The following is a 27,026-nucleotide window of genomic DNA, read 5'->3' on the forward strand; positions in this document are numbered from 1 at the left end:
TTTCATCTACAACAAATATTTAGCTCATCCATGTTCTTGATCTTTTGGTTCATCTTCAGTTCCCTTTTCTTATCTCATGAAGAAATTTTAATGTGACTGTTATAAGTTTAGAGAGGACAGAATTCCAAATGCCTCTTTTGAGGGTTTGAAAGAATTGTATGAGCTTAATATGACCTTTCTCTGTGTAAATGTACTCAATGTGATCTTTATAAAGGGTTCAAACAATTCAAAACTATAACCTTCCTCCACTGAGTGCAGACTAAGGCCTGAGATTGGAGGAGTATGATGGGAACAAGCAGACCACCTCAGCCTTCCTCATTACCTGTATGCCATTGGACAAGGCACTTGGTCCTTAGTATTCTGACATTAATGTGAAAGATTTATAGTTTCCTGAATCCTATTTGTTAAAAAAAAGTTTTTTCTAGGTTCATTAATTTTCTCAGATGCTAACATGTTTTAGGGCAGTAAGAGCTGATCTGAATTCATGTGCTAAGCTTCTGGGTTTCCTTTCCATACAGGAAGAGGACAGGAGAAAAGTAGCATTATCAGTTACATTGCTGTCATAATTCAAAGTAGTACTATATCAAATGAGAACTCAAATATAACATAAAGACATGAGCACATTCACCAGCGAGACAGAATACTTCATTGGAAAGTCAATTTTGATATTAAAATGATGTGCATGTAATTCTATATGTGTATGCGTAGACTTTTGTTAATGGCACTGATGAATTCTGAAATAACTTTGTTAAATATAGATTAGGAAGATTAAAGAATGCTAATTAATTACCTGGAAAAAGTTTTAAAGCTTATACCTTTAAACCTCAGGCCTGTATTTGATCTGTACCACAGGAGTCTTTAATATTTTAAGAGCCTAACTTTGATTAAGGCAGAGTTTTCTCTGGGTTCTGTAACCATGTACTTTTCTACTCATCGCTAAAGCGAGGAAGGAAAAATTCAGACCTAGATCTCATGAATTTTGTGTCGTCTACCAAGACGTTTAAATTTAAGATGAATCATAATATGCTGAAAGTAGTGGCAAAAACACTAAGTTCCAAATAGTTACTCCCTTTTCATTTTTAACCTCCTATTAGAAAATCACTTTATCTTAAAGGATTAAAGTTCTCAAACATGTGTCAACTTCCTTTAGATAAGCAGAATGTTCAATAGTTGCTTCTTCTAACTTTTTTTTTTTTAAAAAAGAAACAACTTATAGAGGCACAGCATGAAGCTATTTCTCTGCAATACTAATTTGTGACACATAACTTTATCTTTTTAATGTATTAGGGTTATATGGTATCTAGTAAAATGTCTTCTACTTTATACCCAATAAACTCATAATTATTAGTTAAATCAAATTTAATCAGTATCTGTCTCCTATAAATATTGTAGCAAAGTTTTTATGGAAGTAACATATGGTTGGCAGAGTACCAGTCAACTAGCATTTATGCATTACCAACTATTGGCTCTGAAAGATGGGGTTGGAAAGGAAGTACGGGTCTTAATGAGGTCAAAACACAAATGGAGAGAAAAAGATATATAACAGCAGAGAACAGTATATATCCAAGTGCTAATGTATGTCATACAAACTGAACTGTAAGAACAGTCAGAGGGAAAGATACACTTCACTGACACTGAAAACTCTGAAATAGCTTAATGTTTATCTTTTCCACCTCATTTTTATTTTTATTTACATTATTTTTTTAATGCCCCCCCCTATATTTATTTTCTTAAGTAAACTCTATTCCCAATGTGGGGCTTGAACTCATGATCCCAGGATCAAGAGTTGCATGCTTTACCCACTGCTGGCTCAGTGGGTAAATTTTTTAGATTTCAAAAGTAAATGGGAAAATATTAGAATATGCTTTTTTTTGTGAAGGCACTCCACAAATCAGAAAATCAATCCTCAGACTATAGCAAGCTGTATAGGTGTATGTATGTGCTCACCTGAATATATTCCTAACTATATGATTGAAGGCTTTTTATTTTGTCTTTGAGGATAAGGATTATGTCTTAAATTTTTTTATCTTTGCCTCTAGATGCTCAATAAATGGGGGCCTGCTACACTATTACCTCCTTTAAAGCAGTAACTAACATTTATGTAGTAGGTGTATGTTTCTGACTGAATCTAAGTTGAAAGAATTGATTTTAATTGTTATTTATGTCCTATGTTACCACTTAATTTTTATTTTCTGACAGTGTGACCTTAAAGCAAATAATTTAATCTCTCTTTGTGCTTCAGTTTTTATTTTAACTTGTTTTTATCGATATGTAATTGAAATTTTACATTATATTAGTTTAGGTATACAACCTAATGATTTGATACTTACATATACTCTGAAACAGTCACCACAATAAGTACTGTTTCTCCCTTTGCCATATGAAGTTACATAATATGCAGTACGATGTTACTGACTTCAGACACCATGATCTACATTGTATTCTCATGACTTACTTTATGTGGAAGTTTGTACCTCTTAACCCTTTCTCCCATTTCACCTACATCATATACCTCCTTTCTTCTGGCAACTAGGAGTCTGCTCTCTGCATGTATGAGTTCGGTTATATTTGTTTTGCTTGTTCGTTGGTTTTGGTTTTTTACATACCACATATAAGTGAAATCACATGGTACTTGTCTTCCTTTGTCTGACTCACTTCACTTAGCATTATAACCTCAAGGTCCATTCATGTTGTCACAAATGACAAGAATTTCATTCTTTTTTATGGCTGAATAGTACTCCATTTTGTGTGTGTGTGTGTGTGTGTGTGTGTGTGTGTGTGTGTGTTACATCTTTATCCATCCATCCACCAATGGATACTTTGGTTGTTTTAGTATCTTTGCTATTGTGAATACTGCAGTGAACATAGGGGTGCATGTATCTTTTCTAATTAATGTCTACATTTTCTTCGTATTTTAGAAGTAGAATAGCTGGATCATATGGTAGTTCTCTTTTTAGTCTTTTGAGGAAACTTCATACTGTTTTTCATCATGGCTGCATCAATCTACAGTCCCGCCAATAATGCACAAAGGTTCCCTTTTCTCCATATCCTCACCAGCACTTGGTATTACCCATCTTTTTGAAAACAGCCATTAGGACAGGTGAGAGATGATATCTTATTGTGGTTTTGATTCGTATTTCCCTAATGATTAATGTTGTTGAACATTTTTTTCATGTTACTTTGGCCATCTGTATGTCTTCTTTGGAAAAATGTCTATTTATTTTTCATATGTAGTTTATATTTATTTTTAATGAATTAATTTTTAATTTTTTTTTTTACAAATAGTTTATTGTCAAGTTGGTTTCCATATAACAACCAGTGCTCATCCCCACAAGTGCCCTCCTCCATGTCCATCTCCCCCCTCCCCCCCACACCCATTAGTCCTCAATTTGTTCTCAGCATGCAAGAGTCTCTCATGGTTTGCCTCTCTCCTTCTCCCCCACCATTTCCCCCCTTCTTCTCCCCCACGGTCCTCCATTAAGTTCCTCCTAATCCTCCTATACATGCAAACATATGGTATTTGTCCTTCTCTGCCTGACTTATTTCGCTCAGCAAAGCACCCTCAAGTTCCATCCATGTTGCCACACATGGCCAGATTTCATTCTTTCTCATTGCCATGTAGTATTCCATTGTATAGATAAACCACATCTTCTTGATCCATTTGTCCGTTGATGGACACTTACTCTCTTTCCATGTTTTGGCTATTGTTGAGAGGCTGCTATGAACATTGGCATACATGTGCCCCTATGCATCAGCACTCCTGTATCCCTTGGGTAAATTCCTAGCAGTGCNAGCATAACACCCTCAAGGTCCATCCATGTTGCTACACATGGCCAGATTTCATTCTTTCTCATTGCCATGTAGCATTCCATCGTATAGATAAACCAAAGATCTTCTGCCTATTGCTTACTCAGATTGGTTTTTTGTTATTGAATTCTGAGTTCTTGATCTATTTTGGCTATTAACCCCTTATTGGATATATGACTTGTAGATATCTTGTTCAGAAGGTTGCCTTTTTTATTTTATTTAGGGTTTCCTTTGCTGTGCAGAAGGTTTTTAGTCTGATGTAGTCCCATTTGTTTATTTTTGCTTTTTTTGCTTTTGCCTTGGAATCAGTTACCAAAAAATAAAAATACTGCCAAGAGCAATGCCAAGTAGCCTACTGCCTATGTTTTCTTCTTGGAATTTTGTGGTTTCTGGTCTTATATTCAAGACTTTAATCCACTTTGAGTTAATTTAGGTATGGTATAAGATGGTGGTTCGATTTCATTCTTTTGCATGTGGCTGTCCAGTTTTCTAAATACTATTTATTAAAAAGACTGTCTTTTCCCCATTGTATATCCTTGCCTCCTTTGTCACAAATTAATTGACCATATATGGGTGAGGTTTTTTCCTGGGCTCTTTATTCTGTTCCATTTATCTTTATTTCTGTTTTTGTGCCAGTACTGTTTTGATTATAATAGCATTGTAATATAATTGGAAATCAGGAAGCATGATACTTCTGGCTTTGTTCTTTCTTAAGATTGCTTTGGCTGTATGGGATCTTATGTGCTCCCATACAAAATTTAATATTCTTTGTTCTTTTTCTGTGAAAAGTTCTATTGGAATTTTGATAGGAATTGCGGTGAATCTATAGATTGATTTGGATAATATGAATATTTTAATATTCTTAAATCCATGAGCATGGGATGGGATATCTTTCCATTTGTGTGTTCTTCATTTTCTTTCATCAGTGTTATATAGTCTTCATTGTACAGGTCTTTTACCTGCTTGGTTCAGCTTAGTCCTAGGTATTTTATTCTTTTTAGTACAGTTGTAAGTGGAACTGTTTTTCTTAATTTCTCTTTTTTAAAAAAAATTTTAATGTTTATTTATATTTGAGAGAGAGACTGAGCACAAGCCAGGTTGGGGCAGAGAGAGAGAGAGAGACACAGAATCTGAAGCAGGCTTGAGGCTCTGAGCTGTCAGCACAGAGCTGGACGTGGGGCTCATACTCACAAGCCATGAGATCATGACCTGAACCAAAGTCAAACACTCAACCGACTGAGCCACCCAGGTGCCCCATTAATTTCTCTTCTGATCGTTTGTTGTTGCAGTATAAAAACACAACATTGTTGCATGCTGATTTTGTATCCAGCAACTTTACTAAATTTATTTATTGTAACAGCCTTTTTTTGTGGAGTCTTGTAGAATTTTCTATATATAAAATCATATTATCTACAAATTAGTGACAGCTTCACTTCTTTCCAATTTAGATGTAATTTTAATTTCTTTTTCTCACCTAATTGCTCTGTACTTCCAATTGCTTAGGACTTCCAATACCAAGTTGAATGAAAGTGGTAAGAGTGGGCATTCATGTCTTGTTCCTGGTTGTTAGAGGAAAAGTTTTCAGCTTTTTACCATTGAGTATGTTTGCTGTGGGCATATTATATATACGCTCTTATTGTGTTGAGGTGCATTCACTATAATAGCTTTGTGGAGAGTTTTTATCATAAATGGATACTGAATTTTGTCAAATGTTTTTTCTGTATCTACTTAGATGATCTCATGATTGTTAGCCTTCATTCTCTTAATGTGGTGTGTAACATTGATTTATTTGCACATGTTTATTTGCACATCCTTGCATCCCTGGAGTAAATTCCACTTGATCATGTTGTATGACCTTTTCAATGTATTGCTGAATTTGCTTGCTAATATTTTGTTGAGGATCTTTGCATCTATGTTCATCAAGGATATTGGTCTGTAATTCTGTAATTTTCTGTTTTTGTGGTGTGTTGCCTGTTTTTGGCATCAAGGTAATGCTGGCTTATAAAATGAATTTGGAAGCATTCCCTTTTCTTCAGTTTTTTGGAAGAGTTTGAGAAGGATAGATATTAAATTTTATTTGAATGTTTGATAGAATTCACCAGTGAAGCTGTCTGGTCCTGGAGTCTTGCATCTGCAACTCTGTTTCAGTCATTATTTCTTCAAATAAGTTTTCGGTTCCTTTCCCTCTCTCTTCGTCTCCTGGACCCCTATACCACAAATGTCATTCTGCTTGATGTTTCACAGGTTCTTAAGCTATTGTCACTGTTTAAATTTTCTTCTTTTTGCTATTAGTTTTTGGTGAGTTTCACTCTCCTATCTTCTAGGTCACTGATCCTTTCTTCTGTTTCATTCCCTCTTGTGTATTTTTCCGTTCACTTATTGCATTCTTCAGCTTTCTAATTTCTGTTCAGTACTTCCTTATATTTTCTGTCTCTTTGTTGAAGCTCTTGCTGTATTCATTCATTCTTCTGAAATCAGTAAGCATCTTTATGAACATTACTTTGAATCCTTATCGGGCAAATTATTTATCTGCATTTCATTAAGTTTTTTTTAATGGAGTTTTATCTTGTTCTTTTGTTTGGAACATATTCCTTTTTCCTCATTTTGCTTGATTCCCTATCTTTGTTTCTTTTTTTTTTTTTTTCTAAGAGAGAGAGAGAGAGAGAGAGAGACATCGTGAGCAGGGGAGGGTCAGAGAGAGAGGGAGATACAGACTCTGAAATAGGCTCCAGGCTCTGAGCTGGCAGCCAGCACAGAGCCCGACGTGGGGCTCGAACCCACAAACCGCAAGATCATGACCTAAGTGAAAGTCGGACGCTTAACCAACTAAGCCACCCAGGCGCCCCGTCCTTGTCTTTGTTTCTATGTGTTAAGCACAACAGCCATCTCTCCCAGTCTTAAAGGAGTGGTCAAAGGAAGATGGAATGAATTTCAGTACGGTCTCTGTGCAGTCCCCCCGGGGGTGATAGCCTGCCAAGGATACCTCTCTATCTTATGATTTCAGCGCCATGGGGCCCAGAAATGCAAGCCCCCTGGCCACTGGAGCCAGGCACTCAAGAGATGTCCGTTCTATGAATAGCATGCAGCTGCCAACTTTGGCAGGGTCCTAAGGGAGGGATGGGCCAGGACAGTACCATCCATTGGATTTACTGGGGTGATGCCAGCTAGGGTGAGGGAGCACCAAGCTGGCTAGTTCATTTGCTGGTGTCAGTGAGGCAGGACTATGTGGTAGCACAGGGCCAGGGCATGCCTATCTGCTGGGTTCAGGATGGGGTGGCCACATCTCCATCCCCAGAGAGAATTTGAATAGACCCTTGCCACTCCAGTAGATGCTTGAAGTTTAACTAGTGAATCTCCTTCATATACCATCTAAGTTCTTTCTAACCTGCTGCTTTGGTTTTGGGTCTCAAAATGGGTAAGTCTGTGCCTGAGCCTTTTAAGAGTGGAGCCTTTTGGTTCTCCTGGGTGTGAGGCCCATTGGTTTTCAAAGCCCGACATTTTGGGGGCCCATTTCTCAGGTGCAGTTCCCAAGGATGAGAATACATCATCGGGAGTGAGCCCTGCGCTCCTCAGGGATATAGTTCATATTTGTGAGATCCCTCCTACTTGTGGGTTGCCATACTGGAGGGTGGGGTTTTGATGAGACTACATCTCTGCCTCTCCTACCCATCTTGATGTACCCACCCACTTTTTAAAATTTATTTTTAGGTAATCTCCACACCCAACATAGGGCTCAAACTCACAACTCCAGGATCAAGAGTTGCATGCTCTACTGACTAAGCCAGCCAGGTGCCCTTGAAGTAGCCTTTTTATCCTTTATGGTTGAGGAGCTGTTCAGCCAGTTTTCAGGTCTTTTTCAGAGACAGTTGTTCTCCATGGAGCTGAAGATTTGGTGTGTCTGTGGAAGGAGTTGAATTCAGGATCTTCCTATGCTATCATTTGAACCACTCACTTATTTTAATTTTTTATTTTAAAATAATTATAGACTGACAAGAAGTTGTAAAATGAGTACAGAGGAGTCTTGTATACCTGTCATCCAGATTTCCCAAATGGATCTCACACAACTGTAGTATATTATCCAATGCCAGGGAATTGACATTATGTGCCTTTTGAATTGGATAAAGAAATACAAAATTTCAGGGTTGCTGGGAAGCTAAAATGAAATAATCAATATGGAGCAAGTAGCTGGTACCTGGCACAGCTGTGCTTGACTTGTTTCAATTCTATTCTTTTCCATTATTTTCCTCTCTATTTCTCTATTTTACTTTTCTAAAATTGCCTATCAAGCTCTATTCTTCATAAACTATTAAGGTGAAAGTAAATATTCATAACATGTACAAAAAAGCAGTGGTTGTAGGGGATCAAATTATAGGAAACTTTAAAGTTGTACTTTTCTGTAAGTACAACCTCTGTTAAGTTGTACTTGTCTAAGGTTTGAGATTTTATCATTTTGTGATTTTTTTCAAAGAGTAGCATGCTTTATTTTTATGATCAAAAAACAGAAGACAAAAACAAATTTAAATGATAAACCTTCCAGGAATGTGTGTGGTAAGCCAGTAAAGGATTACTAAAAAGGGTATGGCAAAACCAAAACTTATTACTCAGTTTTGCAATCCCTCATTTCCATTTACTTATATGTAAAGTATTTGAAGCATGTTTGAGCAAGTATTTCAGTAGTACAACATGCCTACTGCAGTATTTAAAAGAAATCCAGTTTTCCTGAAAAATACTGTTAACTTTTTTTAAGAGAGAGAGAGAGAGAGAGAGCGCAGAGGAAAGAGGCCGAAGGAGTAGAGAATCCTAAGCAGACTCCACACTCAGTGCAGAGCCCAACATAGGACTTAATCCCACTACTTTGGAATCATGACCTGAGCTGAAAGCAAGAGCCAGATGTTCAACCAACTGAGCCACCCAGGTGCCCCTTGTTAGTTTTTTAAATATAGATCTTACCCACCTGGCAGAGAAATGTTTAAGGAGTTTAATGTGCACTTCAACTTGAAAAACAAATATATTTAATTAAAAACAGATAAGCCTATACATATTTCATCTGCATTCATTAATTAGTAGTCAGATATATTTCAGATAACATGTATGCTGGTTCTTCTGAAGTCCTCTTACAGCCTTCTATAAATTAATATATAGAAAAAAAAGATTTGATATGGAAACAAAACGTATATTTTTAATGGCTTTTTCTTTTTAATTTTCTCCATTATCTCTTAAATGTTAGTGTAGTTGAGGAGAAGCACAGTTATAAAATTTAACTTCATTGCTAGAAAAGATGTGGCATTTGGGTGTTTTTCAACCCCTTTACATTACAGATATTTAAAAAATACCCTTTAGTAAGTGCTCGGTGTTAGCAAAGCCAGGTTTTGAACTCACGCCTATAGACTTGCAATGTTGTATAAGTTTTTCTACATTATACTGCTTTTCCCCTCTGTTGGAATTGGTCAACTTCATTGGTATAGAAATTGAAACCCCTTGTCTTTGATCACATCCTGTTTACCTTCTATTTCTCTCTCTCTCTCTCTCTTTTTTTTTTTTGGAAAGAGAGCATGCGAGCGGGTATGTGGGGCAGAGTGAGAGAGAGAATCTTAAGCAGGCTCCATGCTTGGCACAGGGCTTGATCCCATGACTCTGGGATCATGAGCTGAGTCCAAATCCAGAGTTGACACTCAGCTGACCAAGCCACCCAGACACCCCTCTTATTTCTTTATACCTCCCCAAGATGCTACAAATTTGATTGCTCTTACTTTAAAATCCATGAACCCCTTATGACTTTGACTTCTTATCCTGCCTGGCCAATGTGGGCAAGGATCAATTATTTCAAAAACTACTTTCTTTATTAGTTGAATTAATAATTCTTTGGCTATGGATATATGCAAGTAATATAAAAGTTGTAAAGTTTCCTGAACTTAAATTTTTTATTCTTCCAGATTCTTCTTACCTCTTGATTTAACATAGTCTCTAACCCTAATCTTGGATCATTATATTTTTGCTTCAGAATAAAATCTTGAATCAGGTTAAGAGAATCTGGGACACATGTATGTTGCATAATTTTATCTAGGCTGTAACTCATCTTTTCATAAAATCTATGACTTTTATAAAAATGGTTGTTTTTTTTTTCAAATCCTTTACATTCTTTGTAGACTACCAAGTTGTTTTTCTCATTTAGATTCCCACTCTCAGTGTGTGGTCTTGTCTTTTGCTTGGCTTATTTTTGTCCTTGTAGTCACTTTCTGGCACAAGCTGCTTTCTGGGGTTCACAGGCTCCTTGAGGTCTTCTTTATATTGCTGAAGACATTTCAGCACTCTACACAACCTGTCATTTTTTTTAAGTTTATTTATATATTTTGAGAGACAGAGTGAGCACACTCATAAGTGGAGGAGGGGGAGAGAGAGAGAATTCCAAGCTGGCTCTTCACTGCCAGCATAGAGCCCAATGTGGGGCCCGAGCTCACGAACCGTGCGATCATGAGCTGAGCCAAAATCAAAAGTTGGTCCCTTAACAGACCAAGCCACCCAGGCACCCCAGTAACTATCTGTTTCATGCAGGTTGATGGATAAGATTTTTCCTAAGCCTCATTTCCAAGAAAAGTTGTCACTCTGAAGCAGCTGATTTGTTTTTAATCTATATATGCTATAAACATTTTGATAGGTCATGCTTCATGCTTTATTTTGTCCATTGAAAATTCAGAGCAATGTTTAACTGTCCACACTAACAAAATAACTTTACCCCTAGTTTCATCTTTTTATTTAAAGTTCTATTAACATCTTCTTCTCTGCCTTTTTTATCTACTGTTTGTTATGTTGGATCGTATGTGTTTATTTTGTTTTGAAAAGGTAATACATATATATACACACACACACACACACACACACATTTTAAGAAAATCCAATAGTACAGAAAGCACACCTCGAAAAGTAAAACTCAATGTAGAGGACAATCAGCGAAATGAAAAACTATTTGTTCTGAGGTTTCAGAAAAACTGTCAGAAGTCATTTTATTATAAGCTTGTTAGCAAGAAGATGAACTAGTAAATATTCATTTTAATCACTGGGAATTAGACTGATCTTGTTAAAGCTCCACACACAAACAGGTGTAGATGGCATTCTGATAAACTATTACTACTTTACAGTAATTGATAAAGTTTGATGAACCATCAACTTAACTCAGTGGCCATTGTTTTATAGCTTTGTGTAAATTACCTAAAAAATGTTTTAAATAAACTTAACTCCAGAGAAGATTTCCAGGCTTCAACAGAAAAAAAGGTAAACATTTATAGCATAAGCTAGTATCTCATCTTCTTTTCTTTGGATATTAAGAGGATAGAAACAAATAGATTAATATAGAGAAAGATGCATCCAATCCTTTTTGTGTTTTCTTAACAAATCTAGCTCATATAATTTACAGTACAGTATAACCACAACAATAAAAGGTCTTATTAAGTCACATTATGGAGGAGGGAGGTAATCAATTTGTCCTTTAGTTATAATAAAAAATTTTTGAATGCCTGCTAAAGGCCAGGCTCTGTACTTATTAAATATTGGCCACCTATTAAGTGTCAGTTACTTTGCTAGGAACTGGTAAACAAAACAAACCTGCTACTTGCCCTCATTTAATCTGCACATTAACTCTACACAAGAGGTATGTTATGGCTGAGAAAATTTGAGGCTCAGAGAGGTTAACTAGATTGTTCAGAGTTACACAGTCATTAAATGGTGGAGCTAGGATTTGAGTATAGGTCTCTTATTCCATAGTCTGTGTTCTCCCACAGTGTTATAATACAAGTGCGCCAGAGGGGCAAGGGAGTGCAAACACATACACAGTTATAGAAAGGCATGGAACCCAGTAACTTGCATTGCCTAGCTGAGCCTGCTGTTTTATCTGGCTTAGATAATCTTGTTTCGATGAGTGGTGCAGCCTCCTCACTGGCCGCCCTGTAGTCTATTCAAAACATAGCAGCCAGTGTGACCCTCCTAATATTAGAACCCTATCATGTCACTCCTCTGTACAGAAAGCTCCAGTGGAGGTTCCCCACCCTGTACCCCCATTCCTCCTGCCTCCATACCTTGAAGTAAACTCAGCCATTGCTGTTAGTTTGGTGTATATCCTTTCAACTTTGGGTATTGGTTTATAACCTTTTTATTTAAACAAAAATAGGATCAACTATACATATTCTACATATTCTGCAAATTGCCTTTTCTCTTATATTTACAATCAAATAGCCTGTGTTCTTTTTTTTCTTTGTTTATTTATTCTGAGAGAGAGAGAGAGAGCACAAGTGGGGGAAGGCAGAGAGAAGGAGATAGAATCCCAAGCAGGCTTTGCGCTGTCAGCACAGAGCCCAACATGGGGCTCTAACTCATGAAATCATGAGATTATGATGTGAGACAAAACTAAGAGTCTGACACTTAACTGACTGAGCCCCCCAAGCACCCCAGATAGCCAGTTACAAAGCAGAAGGAGGAAAGTTTTCTGTTTTATTGGTTCCAAACTACATAACTATTTTATCATGCTGCTATATAATTGTTAATTTTATCTTCATAAAACAAATAACATCTTTTAAACAATTATTTTTGTATCTATGACATGAAATAACTCATTTTAAAAATTACTGTTGCCCTAAGAGTGTAATATTTGTTATGCAGTAAGATTTTTCCCCAGAGCAAACTCTTTAACTATGCATGACTTGACATAGATATTGAATTATAAGTAATTATTATAATTTCTTTTTTTTTTTATATTTTTTTATTTATTTCTAGGAGAAAGAGAGAGAGAGAGAGACACAGCGTGAGCAGGGGAGGGTCAGAGAGAGAGGGAGACACAGAATCTGAAACAGGCTCCAGGCTCCGAGCTAGCCGCCAGCACAGAGCCGGACGCAGGGCCAGAACCCACGAACCACGAGACCACAACCCAAGCAAAAGTCGGACGCTCAACCGACTAAGCCACCCAGGCGCCCCTATAATTTCTTAATAAAATTTTTTTAATGTTTATTTTTGAGAGAGAGAGACAGAGCACTAGTGGGGGAGGGGCAGAGAGAGGGAGACACAGAATCCAAAACATGTTGCAGGCTCTGAGCTGTCAGCCCAGAGCCCAATGTGGGGCTCAAACTCATGAACCATAGATCATGATCTGTGCCAAAGTCGGACACTTAACTGACTGAGCCAACCAGACACCCTGGGAATTACTACAATTTCTCTTAACCGTAGTTAAACTTTCAGTTGAGCAGTTTCAACTGCTTTTGCCTCTACTAATTGGTAGAGATATTAAGGGGATGTAAAATAAAATGTTGGAGAACAGAGTGCCAATAATGGAGCCAGAGGACTTGGCTCTACACGATCAAGGCTAATGAGTTCATTTGATAAATGCGATGTGCCATTGTAGTTAAAGACTGCAGACTATGGCCTCAAATTTGCTTTTGATGAAAAACAGGATTTCATCTACTTCCTTGTTTCAGTTTTATATTAAATAGGTGAAAACCTTTTTATTTTAATTGCAGTCTCGAGTTATAGCTGTACTGGATTGGGAGCTTTCAACCATTGGTCATCCTTTGTCAGACTTAGCTCATCTCTCCATATTCTTCTTTTGGCCAAGGACAGTTCCAATGATAAATCAAAGTTCTTATTTTCAAGAAAACATAGGTATGAAATCATCATGTTGCCTAAATTGCTATTAATATGAAATATTTTTCATAATTAAAAGGTAAGATTATATAGCAATTTTAGGTAAGTATTAATTTGTTTCTTGAAACGTTTCTAAATCATTTCGTTCTTGATTTTTCTGAACATAGCATTTCACTTTTAGTAATTTATGATAAAATATAACCCTTTATATACATCATTCATTTTAGAAATCAACATTCAGAACTTGTTATTTGGATTAATGGTTACTCTATTCAGTTTTGTATACATATGCAATAGTATTAAAGTTTGAAATATTCACCATAATATCCTCTATTAAATTTTATAATATGTGCTATTTTTATAGGGATACCATCAATGGAAGAAATTATTTCAATATATTGCCGCCACAGAGGAATTAATTCTGTTCTTCCTAACTGGAATTTCTTTATTGCCCTGGCCTATTTTAAAATGGCAGGTATAGCACAGGTAATTAATTGTTTTTAGCCTATGTTTCACTTTTATTAATGTAATGTTCACAATATTTTCTGGTCTTCAGGAGTTGTATATTCTTTGTCCTTAGATCATTTTGCTTTTGATAATGACAAATACCAGATATGATTGAATATGAATCCAAAATTTACAGAATAGGAACTTGGCAAGGGAAAAAATTGAGTAGCAAAATGTGTTATCATTTTAGGGGGAGGGGAGAAAGACATAAAGGGAAAAAGAGAAAACCGTGTGACAATTGGTTATTTCCTGAATATCTAGTTTAAGAAAGAGCTAAAATCTTTTAATGATGTTTGCTTCAAAGTATAAAACCATTTATTAACAGGGACTATGATAAGGAAAGAAATAATTTTGCACGTCCCAAAGCCTAACACAGTACCTAGAATATAGTAGCCTCTTAATATACATTTTTGAGAGAATATATGATTAAAATTTTCCATTTTCTAACAAGGTCTTATTTATGTGATTAATTTTGAAAGGAAATTGAGCATAAACTTTTTTTTAAATTCTGGCTTCATCTAAAATATATTCTTCTTTACACTGATTTAGTTTCTATATGCTTTGAATCTCAGGAGTTTATTTAAGTAATTGAGATGCTTCATCAGTGACAAAGGGCTAGGGCTTGGTGGAGTATATAATTAAGAGATTTCAGGAACAAAAAAGAATGGGAAAAGAAGAATAAAGGTTTTTTTTCTCCTTGTCTCCAGAGTCCATGTTATCCATGAACAACTGAAATGTCTTTTAGGATATAGTTGTATTACACTTAATCCTGTGTTTTAGAATCATGTTAATCATATTGGATGGGTTTCTCAAAATAGGGGTTATGGTATGTTTTTTATATTTATTAGCTTCGAAAAAGGGCCTTGATTTTAAAATGGATTTTCATTTCAAGCAAAAATTTGAATGGGTTATGTTGAAATTAATATGTATGTCATATACTATATGTGACAATCTTAGAGATGATCATAAACATTCCATTCTAACTATAAGTATGAAATTGGAAATGATGGAAAAACTGTTAGAGGGTATTATTGCTTATAGAATTACATGAAGAAATAAAACTAAGGAAATTCAGTTTATTGTATTTGGGTGGAAGGAACAGGGGAGAGGAGAGTGTGCTTTGTTGAAAGCATAGAATATAGAGAAGAAGGGCACCTGGGTGGCTTAGTCGGTTAAGCTTCCCACACTTGGTTTCAGTTCAGGTCATGATCTCCTGGTTCCTGAGTTCGAGCTCTGCTTTGGGCTCTGCATTCACAGTGAGGAGCCTGCTTGGGATTCATTCATTCATATTCTCTCTCTCTCTCTCTCTCTCTCTCTGCCTCTCCCCTCCATGTGTTCTCTCTCTCAAAATAAATAAAATTTTAAAAAAAAGAACATGGGAAAGAAATAAAAACTAACATTCAACTAACACTGGTCAAGGAGACCGTTAACTAATCTAGAGTCAAAAAAAGGAAGGAAAATATTCTTTTTTCTTTTTAAATTTTTTTTAATGTTTTATTTATTTCTAGGAGAGAGAGAGAGAGACAGCGTGAGCAGGGGAGGGTCAGAGAGAGAGGGAGTCACAGACTGAAACAGGCTCCAGGCTCTGAGCTGGCAGTCAGCACAGAGCCCGACGCGGGGCTCGAACCCACAAACTGCGAGATCATGACCTAAGCGAAAGTCGGACGCTTAACCGACTAAGCCACCCAGGTGCCCCGAAGGAAAATATTCTTAGAGATCATGTCATTGCCTTCTCTTTACAGTTTTATAGGTTTGGTTTTTTTTTACTTTATTTTGGTTTCTGTAGATTTTCCTCCCGTGTGAAGGGAAAACAGTGATCTTACAGAGGTGATATAATTTGACAGTTTGGTATCTTTGTTAACTTCTAAACTCATTTTCAAGTTTGATTTGATTTTCAGTTACAGTTGTTAGGATAAGAGTGTGTCAACCAAATTATGCTTGTATACTCTCTAAGGAGGTATAATTATCCCTGCATATAAATAAATAGAATTGATGATCGGATTTACATCTTGATACCTGTGAGTTTAGGGACTCATATAGTAGAAAGACTGGATAGCTGAAGAACAGTTTTCAATGAATCTTAACTGCTCTATGTTAATTTATTTATAGGGTGTATATAGTAGATACATTCAGGGAAATAATGCATCTGAGAATAGCTTTCTGTTTGCCAAGATTGTGCAACCTCTGGCAGAAACTGGATTACAGCTCTCAAAACGGTAAGCAAAATGAATTCCTTGGATAACTCAAATTAGAGCCTTTATTAGATATATGAAAATTGCAAACTTTCGGATAGGGACCATTTTTATATTGCTTACACCAGGATTGCTGCTACCAATCACAGCAATTTTTTTGGTAAATCTCTTATATGCCTGAAAATAAAATGACTTCAAATATAAAATTACATTTGGGGCGCCTGGGTGGCTTAGTCGGTTGAGCGTCCGACTTTCGCTTAGGTCATGATCTCGCGGTTCGTAGGTTCGAGCCCCGCGTCGGGCTCTGTGCTGACTGCCAGCTCAGAGCCTGGAGCCTGTTTCAGTCTGTGCCTCCCTCTCTCTCTGACCCTCTCCTGCTCACGCTGTCTCTCTCTCTCTCTCCTAGAAATAAATAAAACATTTAAAAATNTCTCTCTCTCTCTCTCCTAGAAATAAATAAAACATTTAAAAATATATATATATAAAATTACATTTTATAGAGACACCTAGGTGGCTCAGTCAGTTGAGCATCCAACTCTTGATTTTGGTTCAGGTCATGATCCCAGGGTCATGGGATCCAGCTCTGTGTGGGGCTCTACACTGGGTGTGGAGCCTGTTTAGGATTCTTCCCCTCTCTCCCACTCACACATTCTCTCTGAAAAATAAAATAAAGTAACATACTGTAAAAGATAATTTATTAACTTTAGCAGTATTGCTCTCTTCTATCATATTTTATGAAATTTTATTCAGTCACTTCATAAGTGTCTTTGAAATCCATATCTCCATCAGTGGAGCACTTTTCAAGGCATCTAATTCACTTGCCAACCACACACTCCCATCTAAGTGGTGTGATCCATAGCACTTACTGAGTGCATGGATGATGCTGTCCCTGGAAACTTGTGTCCAAGCCGTAAGTTCCCATGGCATAACATTAGGACAGTTAGGTCTTACAGTGCATTTATAGATGGATATGTGTGATCTCCTCAATGTAACAACTGACTGTGTTGCTCTTCATAAAGATTTTTAAAGGCCTTGTTTATAATGATAGCCAGCAGTATTTGTGAGGAATATACTAAGAATAATTACTAAATTTGCATTTAATTTCTTCTCTTCCTTTTTTTTAGAGATTGTGATTACTGACTTTAATAAAGATTCAAAACTGCTACTGATGGAGGTCAGGCCAGGCTTATGTTTTACCCAAGTAGTGCTTTCAGCATTAAAGTTTAACGTTCAAAGTAAAGAGCTTCTGCATTCACTCCATAATATGAAAAACTTAAGAAATTCCAAAATATAGCTACTCCTGAGGGATATTTTAGGAGAGTTGGAGAAGTCTTCACATTATATACAGAAGTATAGAATAATGATTTGGACACCTTTGTAACTTTTTTTTGTTTTTTGTAATAAAGGACTTTTGGTACTACACCATCACAGATTGATACTTCTCAGCAGTTGTTTGGACAGAGTAAGACAGGCCAGGAAGTTCTTACTAGGGTGAAGCATTTCATGAAACAACACATCCTCCCATCTGAAAAGGTAAGTACCGTACAAACAAGCAGAATGTATTTGTGTTCAAGGACTGTTGATGAATGACATCTGTTATCTCTGCTTCTAGGAGTACCATGGTATCCTAAACTGTCCTTAACTCATTCCACTCTTCACCTTAGCACTGAGCTACTGCAGAAGCTGATAAGCTTCTAAAATATGCCAAGGGAATGCCACAGATAAATTGTTGGAATTAAAATTTAGTCAAAGGTAATTAACTGTTGTAAAGTTGAGATCCTAAATACATTAAGAGTAAAATATTACTTTAAGGCCTTTTCTGAGTCAGTGACTTTCAGCTTTTTTTTTTCTTTACTGACTCTTTTGAGAATTAAGAAAACTGTAGAGTAAATAAGATGGTCATAACCAGAAAATTTTGCATATCATTTCAGTCTTTTCACAGATAACACTACCTCTCTCCTCATAAGCTGCTATTTTAAGGTGTTAAGTAAATAACACTCAATAAATAACTCCGTAAGTTCACTGAGAGTAGAGAAGTAATATGGTACATTCATTCATTTAGTTAACATGTAATTATCAGGTACCCTAAGAATGGGTTAGGCATCTGGAGAGCCATTGAAAGTAAGAGAAAGAAAAAGACAGAGATAATGCTTCCACAGAGCTTACCCTTTAGCACAAAAGAAATACATTAAATAAGGATGATAAATGTTGTGAGGAAAAGATTAAAGCTGTTATGAAGATACATAAGGCTGGTGGGGCCAAGTATGTGTGTGAGTTGAACACTGGTATAGAAATTATAATGGTTTGATTCTAGTCCATTCCTTTTATAGGTTAGATGGTCATGGGCAAATAACTTTAATTCTCAGTGCTTTGATCTTTTCACCTGTGATGTGAATAGATACGAGTAGATATACAATAAATTCTTATTTTAATTTTCCATGATTCTGAGAAGTCTAGAGTTGGACTGACAAAATCAAACAGAAAACTGAAAAAGACCAAAATTCTTTCAATAAAAATATTCAGAATTGATATGTGTTTATAAGGCAGTTACTATTGTTGTTTGACTTACATAAATAATTCCCATATTTTTAGTAAAGATCTGGCATGAGTTGAATTTTGCTGACCAAGTGGAGTATAGTTTTTCCTTGTTATTGTTAAGAAAATACTACTTAAATATGAGGAAGTTCTTTCTAAAATAGTCTCCTCTTACATGCGTTCAGTGATTAAGATATCACTTTGGAACTTTATAATCTAATTAGTACATATACAACTTTGAGTTTTAAAATTCTTAACTTTTGGGTGTTAAAAAGGAAATGCAACACTTTTGTTTCAAAATGGCAGCCCTGAATTCAGCATTTATCTCCTTTCCCTCAAAATCCCATTAACGATAAAGAAATTTGTAAGAAAAATAGCATGAATTGCTGAAAGCACAAAAACAGAAATAGGACAGACATACCAGAGGACTAACGGTTTTGAAAAGAGAATGGAAATTGGATTTGGAAAGCAGAATGAATCATACCAAAGAATAACCCTTAACAGTGAAAGCTACATCTCCAAAGCATCTGAAATAAGAGAAGGCCGTAGCACCCGCAGTAACCTTTTTTTTTTTTTTAATTTACAAAAAAAATTGATTGGCTGGTATGAAGAGCAAGAGTGAGAAGAGAAAGAAATCAAGCCCTTTATCTGATATGTCATTTGCAGCTATCTTTTCCATTCTGTTGGTTGCCTATTAGTTTTGTTGATTGTTGCCTTTGCCGTGCAGAAGCAAGCGTGAGAAGAGAAAGAAATCAAGATGTTTGACTAATTAACCTGCATGTGGGGCATGGGGTTAGTTCTCTAACACTCCTGCATAGCAGTGGCCTTTGCTCCAAAGGGAAGGCTATAAGAGTACTCTAAAAAAGCAAATGATCAACTTAGACTTATCATGATGATCATTTCATAACGTGTATAAATGTCAGATCACTATATTGTACATCAGAAGCTAATATTGTGTGCTATATTCCAATTTTTTTAAAAAGACCAAAAAAAATGAGAAAATTGAAGCCCAGAGAAAATCAGCAAGTTGCCTAAGTCAAAGAGAGAAGGAAGCCAATGCAGAACAGTGTGGAAATCCTGGGTATTAAGAGTTATAGGATGGGTTCTTATTCAGACTTTGCCTAAATTCTACCTTGAGCAAAATACGTCCTTCAAACATTCAACAAACATGAGCAGCTCTATGTACTGGTCACTGTGCTAGATGGTAGGGACATATGATATTAAATCTTCTTAAGCAGGACAATATTAAGTAAGGAAGACAAGTTGATACCTTCACAGTCAAATGCGAGAGGAATACAATGAATCAACAGTAACAACACTAGTTAATATGCATTAAGAACTTAACTCCTCTACCAGTTACTGTACCAAGAACTTGAGGTATACTAACTCATGTCATGCTTGCTGAGGGGGTACAATTATTATTCTGGCTTGAAAATGAATCAGAGAACATTTAAGCTATGGGTAGTAAACTTAGAACTTGAAAGAAAGAAAAGAAAGAAAAAAAGGAAAGAAGGAGGGAGGGAAAATGAGGGAGGGAAGGAAGTTAAGGAAGGAAGAAAAGGAAAGAAAGAAAAGAAAAAGGGATGGAGGAAGGGGGTGGGGAGAAGGAGGAAGAAAGGAGAGGAGGGAGGGAAGGAAGTAAGGAGGAAAGACAGGACAAACTAAAAAGAAAGAAAGAAAGACAAACTAAGAAGAAAGAAAAGGGAAAAAACAGCAAATTATCTGTTTCAAAGAAGCCAGGGCTTCAACATGAAGGTCAGTGCTCTTGAGTCCTCCATTTTAGGCCTTTATCTCTTTTTTTAGTGGGGGTTTGGTGTAGACCCCCAGCTTGCCCATCAGTCTGCCTGACTCCTGCCCACTCACCCTGAAGTGAAGCATATTGTTGACATGCTTGTGCTTGGAAACAGCTGATTATTCAAAAGAGAGGCCAGAATTGGCAGAAGAAACCAAGTAGCCTTGCTCTTTGATTTATGGATGTGAATGGGAAAAGAAGTAACACAAATTGGTTTGTGATACAACTGCTGAACTTAATAGCATGCAGCTATGAAAATATTTACAGAGTTTTCAATGTAGAAGAAAATGTTTAAGTAAAAAGCAGTTTATAGCTTTAAAGGGAAGATTAGCAGTATTTTGTGTGGCAAGGAATGCCACAGTCATTTTATTGTTGCTGATTTTTCATATGTTGCTATATTTTCATAAAATATATCCACGCATAATAATGTGAACTTTTTCTTCCATTAAAAATCTTAAACTGGGATGCCTGGCTGGCACAATCAGTGGAGCATGCAGCTCTTGATTTTGGAGTTGTGGATTCGAGTCCCACGTTGGGTGTAGAGATTACTTAAAAGTAAAATCTTTGAAAAAAATCTTAAACCAATATCTGTAAAAATGTTTTGTCCTGTAGAATGATTCTGAACAATACTAATCCCTGTCTGTGAACATCTACATTTGAAATGATATCAGGAGAAAAGTAATTAGCTTTCTCAAAATGGGAGGGGAAGGTCTGTAAACTTCTATCCAATATTATTATAACTAAGTTTATAAAAATTAAAAGTCATATCTAGAAAATATGATTCTGTCACACAATACACCAGTTTTTTAGCAGTACATCTCTTTAGTAAGACTTGTAATGACTTTTTCTTAATACTTTTACATACTTTCCCAAATTTTTATAATGGGAAAAAATAAACTTCATTTAAACTATTCAAATGACCATTGAAATTCCTTGGATATCTTAAAGTGAGAACATCAGAACCCATTATTTATGAAAATGTTAAAAGGCAATTCTTCCTATTTAAAATGGGCAAGGAGTCCTAAAAAATAGCATGTAAAGCAGGAACTAGCAACGGGTTCTTCAGAACACACTTCTAACGTAATGATAACATTAGTCATGTTTTTCCTACTCAGCGTAATAATGTACTAGTAAAGAGCTATCATTGTTTCTTTCTAATAGACTTAAGTTTAAAATGAAAAACATATAGCAAAATTATTTGTACGCTCAGATTTAAGATTTTCAGCCAGCATACTTTAAAGCCATATCTCAGTCAGTGAATGAGGAAGTTAGATGTTAAAGGTGCTATTTGGGGAGAATTGATCAGGCACCAACCTTATTTTTTGCTTTCTTCTTTCACCAACAAACTTTTTCATACTCTAAGAACTAAAGAGAACTTCTTTGTGATAAGATATTTTAATTCTGACTCCTGTGATACCACAGATAGACTTTGCAGATCTCTTGAATGGATAAACTTTAGAACAAGGAATTTCTTTTCTTTTTTAATTTTTTAAAATGTTTATTTATTTTTGAGACAGAGAGAGACAGAGTGTGAGCAAGGGAAGGGCAGAGAGAGAGGGAGACACAGAATCTGAACCAGGCTTCAGGCTCTGAGCTGTCAGCACAGAACCCAATGAGGGACTGGAACCCAGGAACTGCGAGATCATGACCTGAGCTGAAGTCGGACCCTCAACCGACTGAGCCACCCAGGCACCCCTAGAACAGGAACTTATAAATCACACAAGTTTTTAATAATAATATAAACATTGGCATATTTTAACTTCTCAGAACTTTAGGATCATAAAGAGGTAGTCAGAGATGAGGAATTTGTAAATGTATTGCATAATATATTTCTTATCAGACACAGTAACATTGACTATTTCCACATTAATAAGAGGGATGGAAATAATAAACAACCCTAAACAGGAAATCTCCAATTAAACTGACTTCCTACACAAATGACAAATGCTGTTTATCCTAGTGGCTTTGAAAGAGCTGTCCTTTTGTTGATTGTTGATTGTGGAGTTTGGTGAGTTTCTTACAGATTTTGGATACTAGCCCTTTATCTGATATGTCATTTGACGCTATCTTTTCCCATTCTGTTGGTTGCCTATTAGTTTTGTTGATTGTTTCCTTTGCCGTGCAGAAGCTTTTTATCTTGATGAGGTCCCAATAGTTCATTTTTGCTTTTGATTCCCTTGCTTTTGGAGATGTGTCGAGTAAGAAGTTGCTGCAACTGAGGTCAAGGAAGTTGTTTCCTGCTTTCTCCTCTAGGATTTTAATGGTTTCCTGTCTCACATTTAGGCCCTTCATCAATTTTGAGTTTATTTTTGTGTATGGTGTAAGAAAGTGGTCTAGTTTCATTCCTCTGCATGTTGCTGTCCAGTTCGCCCAGCACCATCTGTTAGAGAGGCTATCTTTTTTCCATTGGATACTCTTTCCTGCTTTGTCAAAGATTAACTGGCCATACACTTGTGGGTCCAATTTTGAGTTGTCTATTCCATTGGTCTATGTGCCTCTTTTTGTGCCAATACCATACTGTCTTGATGATGACAGCTTTGTAGTAGAGGCTAAAGTCTGGGATTGTGATGCCTCCCATTTTGGTTTTCTTCTTCAATATTACTTTGGCTATTCGAGGTCTTTTGTGGTTCCATACAAATTTTAGGATTGTTTGTTCTAGCTTTGAGAAGAATGCTGGTGCAATTTTGATTGGTATTGCACTGAATGTGTAGATTGCTTTGGGTAGTATTGACATATTAAAAATATTTATTATACAAAACCATGAGCATAGAATAATTTTCCATTTCTTTGTGTCATCTTAAATTTCATTCAAAAATTTTCTATAGTTTTCATCATACAGATCTCTTATATCTTTGGTTAGGTTTATTCCTAGGTATTTTATGGTTTTTTGTGCAATCGTGAATGGGATCAGTTTCTTGATTTCTTTTTCTGTTGCTTCATTATTGGTGTATAAAAATGTAACCAATTTCTGTACATTGATTTTGTACCCTGCAACTTTGCTGAATTCATGGATCAGCTCTAGTAGGCTTCTGGTGGAGTCTGTCGAGTTTTCTATGTAGAGTATGCTGTTGTCTGCGAAAAGTGAAAGTTTGACTTCTTTGCCAATTTTGATGCCTTTTATTTCATTTTGTTATCTGATTGCTGATGCTCAGACTTAACCAATGGAATGGGAAAAGATAGTTGCAAATGACATATCAGATAAAGGGCTAGTATCCAAAATCTATAAGGAACTCACCAAATGCCACACCAAAAATCAAATAATCCAGTAAAGAAATGGGCAAAAGACATGAACAGACACTTCTCTAAAGAGGACATCCAGATGGCCAATAGATACATGAAACGACGCTCAGCATCCCTCCTCATCAGGGAAATACACATCAAAACCACACTGAGATACTACCTCACACCAGTCAGAGTGGCTAAAATGAACTATCAGGAGACTATAGATGCTGGTGAGGATGTGGAGAAACAGGCACCCTCCCACACTATTGGTGGGAATGTAAACCGGTGCAGCCACTCTGGGAAACAGTGTGGAGGTTCCTCAAAAAATTAACAATAGCACTCCCCTATGACCCAGCAATAGCACTGCTAGGAATTTATCCAACGGATACAGGAGTGCTGATGCATAGAGGCACATGTACCCCAATGTTCATAGCAACACTTTCAACAATAGCCAAAACATGGAAAGAGCTTAAGTGTCCATCAGCTGACAAATGGATCAAGAAGATGTGGTTTATCTATACAATGGAATACTATATGGCAATGAGAAAGAATGAAATCTGGCCATGTGTAGCAACGTGGATGGAACTTGAGGGTATTATGCTAAGTGATATAAATCAGGGAGAGAAGGACAGATACCATATTTTTTCATTCATATGTGGAATAGGAGAAACTTAACAGAGGACCAGGGGGGAGGGGAAGAGAAAAAATAGTTAAGGAGAGGGAGGGAGGCAAACCATGAGAGACTCTTAAATACTGATAACCAACTGAGGGTTGATGGAGGTGAGGGGAGAAGGGAAGGGGGGTGATGGGCATGGAGGAGGGCACTTGTTGGGATGAGCACTGGGTTTTATATGGAAACCAACTTGATAAAAAAAACTACAAAAAATAAAAAATAAAAAAATGCTCTTTCCTCACAGAGAATAAGAGCAAAACTGAAAACAAATTGAGGGTTGATAGAAGGTGGGGGAGAGGGGAAAATGAGTGATGGGCATGGAGGAGGGCACTTGTGATGAGCACTAAGTGTTATATAGAAACCAACTTGACAATAAACTATAATAAAAAAATTAAACAAGAAAGATCTGTCCTTTGTCGTCTTGAAGTTTTCAGTAAATACATCAATAGCCTAGACTGCTGTGCTTTAATAAAAAGAATATTTCTGTATTCTTATATGACTGTAAAGTGGTAGAGCAATTTTAGAAAATAATTTTGTAATGTGGACTTGTGACAATATTCATAGCCTTTAATCTAGTAATTGTACTAGTCTAAGTGTAAAAAAAGTAAGTACAGAGATGCAATTATAGCAAAATATTGGAGAATGCCGTCATAGTCCATATTTTAGTTCATCTTGATTCTTTTGGTTGCACAAATTAGAGATTATTGTTACTGTTTTTTTGTAGCTAGTTTATTTTGTTTTTAAGTTTACTTATTTATTTTAAAAGAGACAGAGACAGTGTGAGCAGGAGAGGGGCAGAGAGAGAGGGAAACAGAATCCCAAGCAGGGCCTGCAGCACCATCAGCACAGAGCCTGACATGAGGCTCAAACCCAGGAAGCGACTTGACCATGACCTGAGCTGAAACCAGGGTTCAGACGCTTAAGCAACTGAGCCACCCAGGTGCCCCCATATGTAGCTAGCTTTTTATTTAGATTTATCCATGTATTTATCACTTTATTTATGTTAGTTCCTGCAACTCAGATGTTTCTTTAAGGATCAACTTTCTTTAATGAGAATCTGCTAGTAACCTTTTATTTGATTTTTCTTTTTTTCCTTCTCTTTTTCTTTCTTTCTTTTCTTTTTTTGCTCAAGAAAGGGAAGTAATGATTCAGATTCTGATTCATAGTCTGTCTGTTTCTTTATTTCTAATGTATTTATTTTGCCCTAATTCTTGAAAGATTGTTTTATTAGATAGAGAATTCTAGGTTCACAGTTACTTTCTCTCAGCAACTGAAGATGTTATCCTACTGACTTCTGGCTTTATTTGTTGCTCTGGGAAGTCATTTCTCAGTCTTGTTTAATTATCAGTGGTCTGTCCTCCCCAAACTCTTCCTCCTTTATTTAAGAGCTTTTATTTCTCTTTGATGTTGTACAGTTTGAGCTTTGGCTTTTTTTTCCCACCTGAATTTGAGGATTGGTGTCTTTCACCAGTTCCGAAAACTCAGATACAGTTTTTTTCAGTATTCCATCTCGTCATACTCTTCATCTAGGGCCCCATTTAGACTGATGTGAGAACATTTCTCTATTTCCATTGTATCTATTAATCATTCATATTTTCCTCCTATTGAATTTCTGTGCCTCATTCAAGAAAGGAGTAATTTCTTCATATTTTTCTTCCAAGTTATGTTTTTCAGCTATATCTAATCTACTTTTCAACAGAACAGTGGTTCTCAAAAGTTAGAGTGTGTCAGAATTGCCAAAGCTAGTAAAGCTAGTGAAGAATACAGAAGCCCTAGGCTCATTGAAGTAAAATAGTCATGGATTCTTGTCTTTTCACCAAGTGCCCCGAGTGCTTCTTGTCATACTTTTAATTCCTTCCTTTATTCTTGAAATCTATTGGACACAAATACTTTATATTCTGTATCTGAGCATTAGTTTATCTGTAGTCTTTGGGGAGTGTGAGTCTTGTTACACTATTGGTTTTGCTAATTCTTGCTAATAATGGCTTGAAACAAGTACTTTAGAAACACTTGAAGACTCAGGCTTTTTTATTTCTGATCTCTGAGCAATTTCCTTATTTTTCTTCAGCACAGCTATTCATTACTACATGTATTTTTAAAATTACTTTAAATAAATTCTCTGGCATTTTTAGTTGTTCTGCTTTAAGAGGGATTCCTGTGACCATCCAGTGTGCTGTGTTGCTAAAAATGGAACATTCAGATCTTAAGCACAAAATTTTTGAAGGCTGTCCTCTAATATTGAGGCAGCATAATTTTGTGAACAGCAAACCTCTAGAATTCTTTATACTCATGTATCTGGCTTCAGAAAGAAATATTACTGATTAAATAGCAGCTTGAAAAACCTCTTCATATGATTACTTTGGATATTAGCAATCTATGGCATTATTTACTTTGTATTAACTTTAGCTAATGAACTTTTTTCTTATTATTACTTTAAGGAGGTAATTGAGTTCTGTGTTCAAAATGAAAATTCAGTGGACAGATGGAAAAAACCTTTAGTGATTGATAAACTCAAGGTAAGAAAAACAAAATGTTTAATGATAGAAATTTTATATGCAGGTGACTTTTTTAATGCAGGTGTGTTTTTAGAGAGCTCAGTTATTATCTGTTGTTGTTATATATGTAGTGACTAAATACATCAGTAATTTTTTAAAAAGAAAATATAGAATATGTA

The 27,026-nt window shown here is 36.1% G+C and overlaps 1 protein-coding gene across 5 annotated transcripts in view; it reads left to right on the forward strand.

Annotated features, from left to right (window-relative positions):
- Window positions 1-27,026, forward strand: part of ACAD11 (acyl-CoA dehydrogenase family member 11) — a 95,595-nt gene that overhangs the window by 16,963 nt on the left and 51,606 nt on the right. For all 5 annotated transcript variants that reach the window (XM_039243890.1, XM_039243889.1, XM_039243887.1 and 2 more), the window contains 5 exons: window positions 13,308-13,449; window positions 13,796-13,917; window positions 16,048-16,154; window positions 17,537-17,663; window positions 26,791-26,868. In XM_039243890.1, coding sequence (XP_039099821.1) covers window positions 13,308-13,449; window positions 13,796-13,917; window positions 16,048-16,154; window positions 17,537-17,663; window positions 26,791-26,868 — 576 coding nt within the window. The remainder of the gene's footprint in view (window positions 1-13,307; window positions 13,450-13,795; window positions 13,918-16,047; window positions 16,155-17,536; window positions 17,664-26,790; window positions 26,869-27,026) is intronic.

The sequence above is a fragment of the Hyaena hyaena genome, unplaced genomic scaffold (assembly GCF_003009895.1).
Source record: "Hyaena hyaena isolate Hyena2069 unplaced genomic scaffold, ASM300989v1 scaffold_234, whole genome shotgun sequence".
NCBI classification, from domain to species: domain Eukaryota; kingdom Metazoa; phylum Chordata; class Mammalia; order Carnivora; family Hyaenidae; genus Hyaena; species Hyaena hyaena.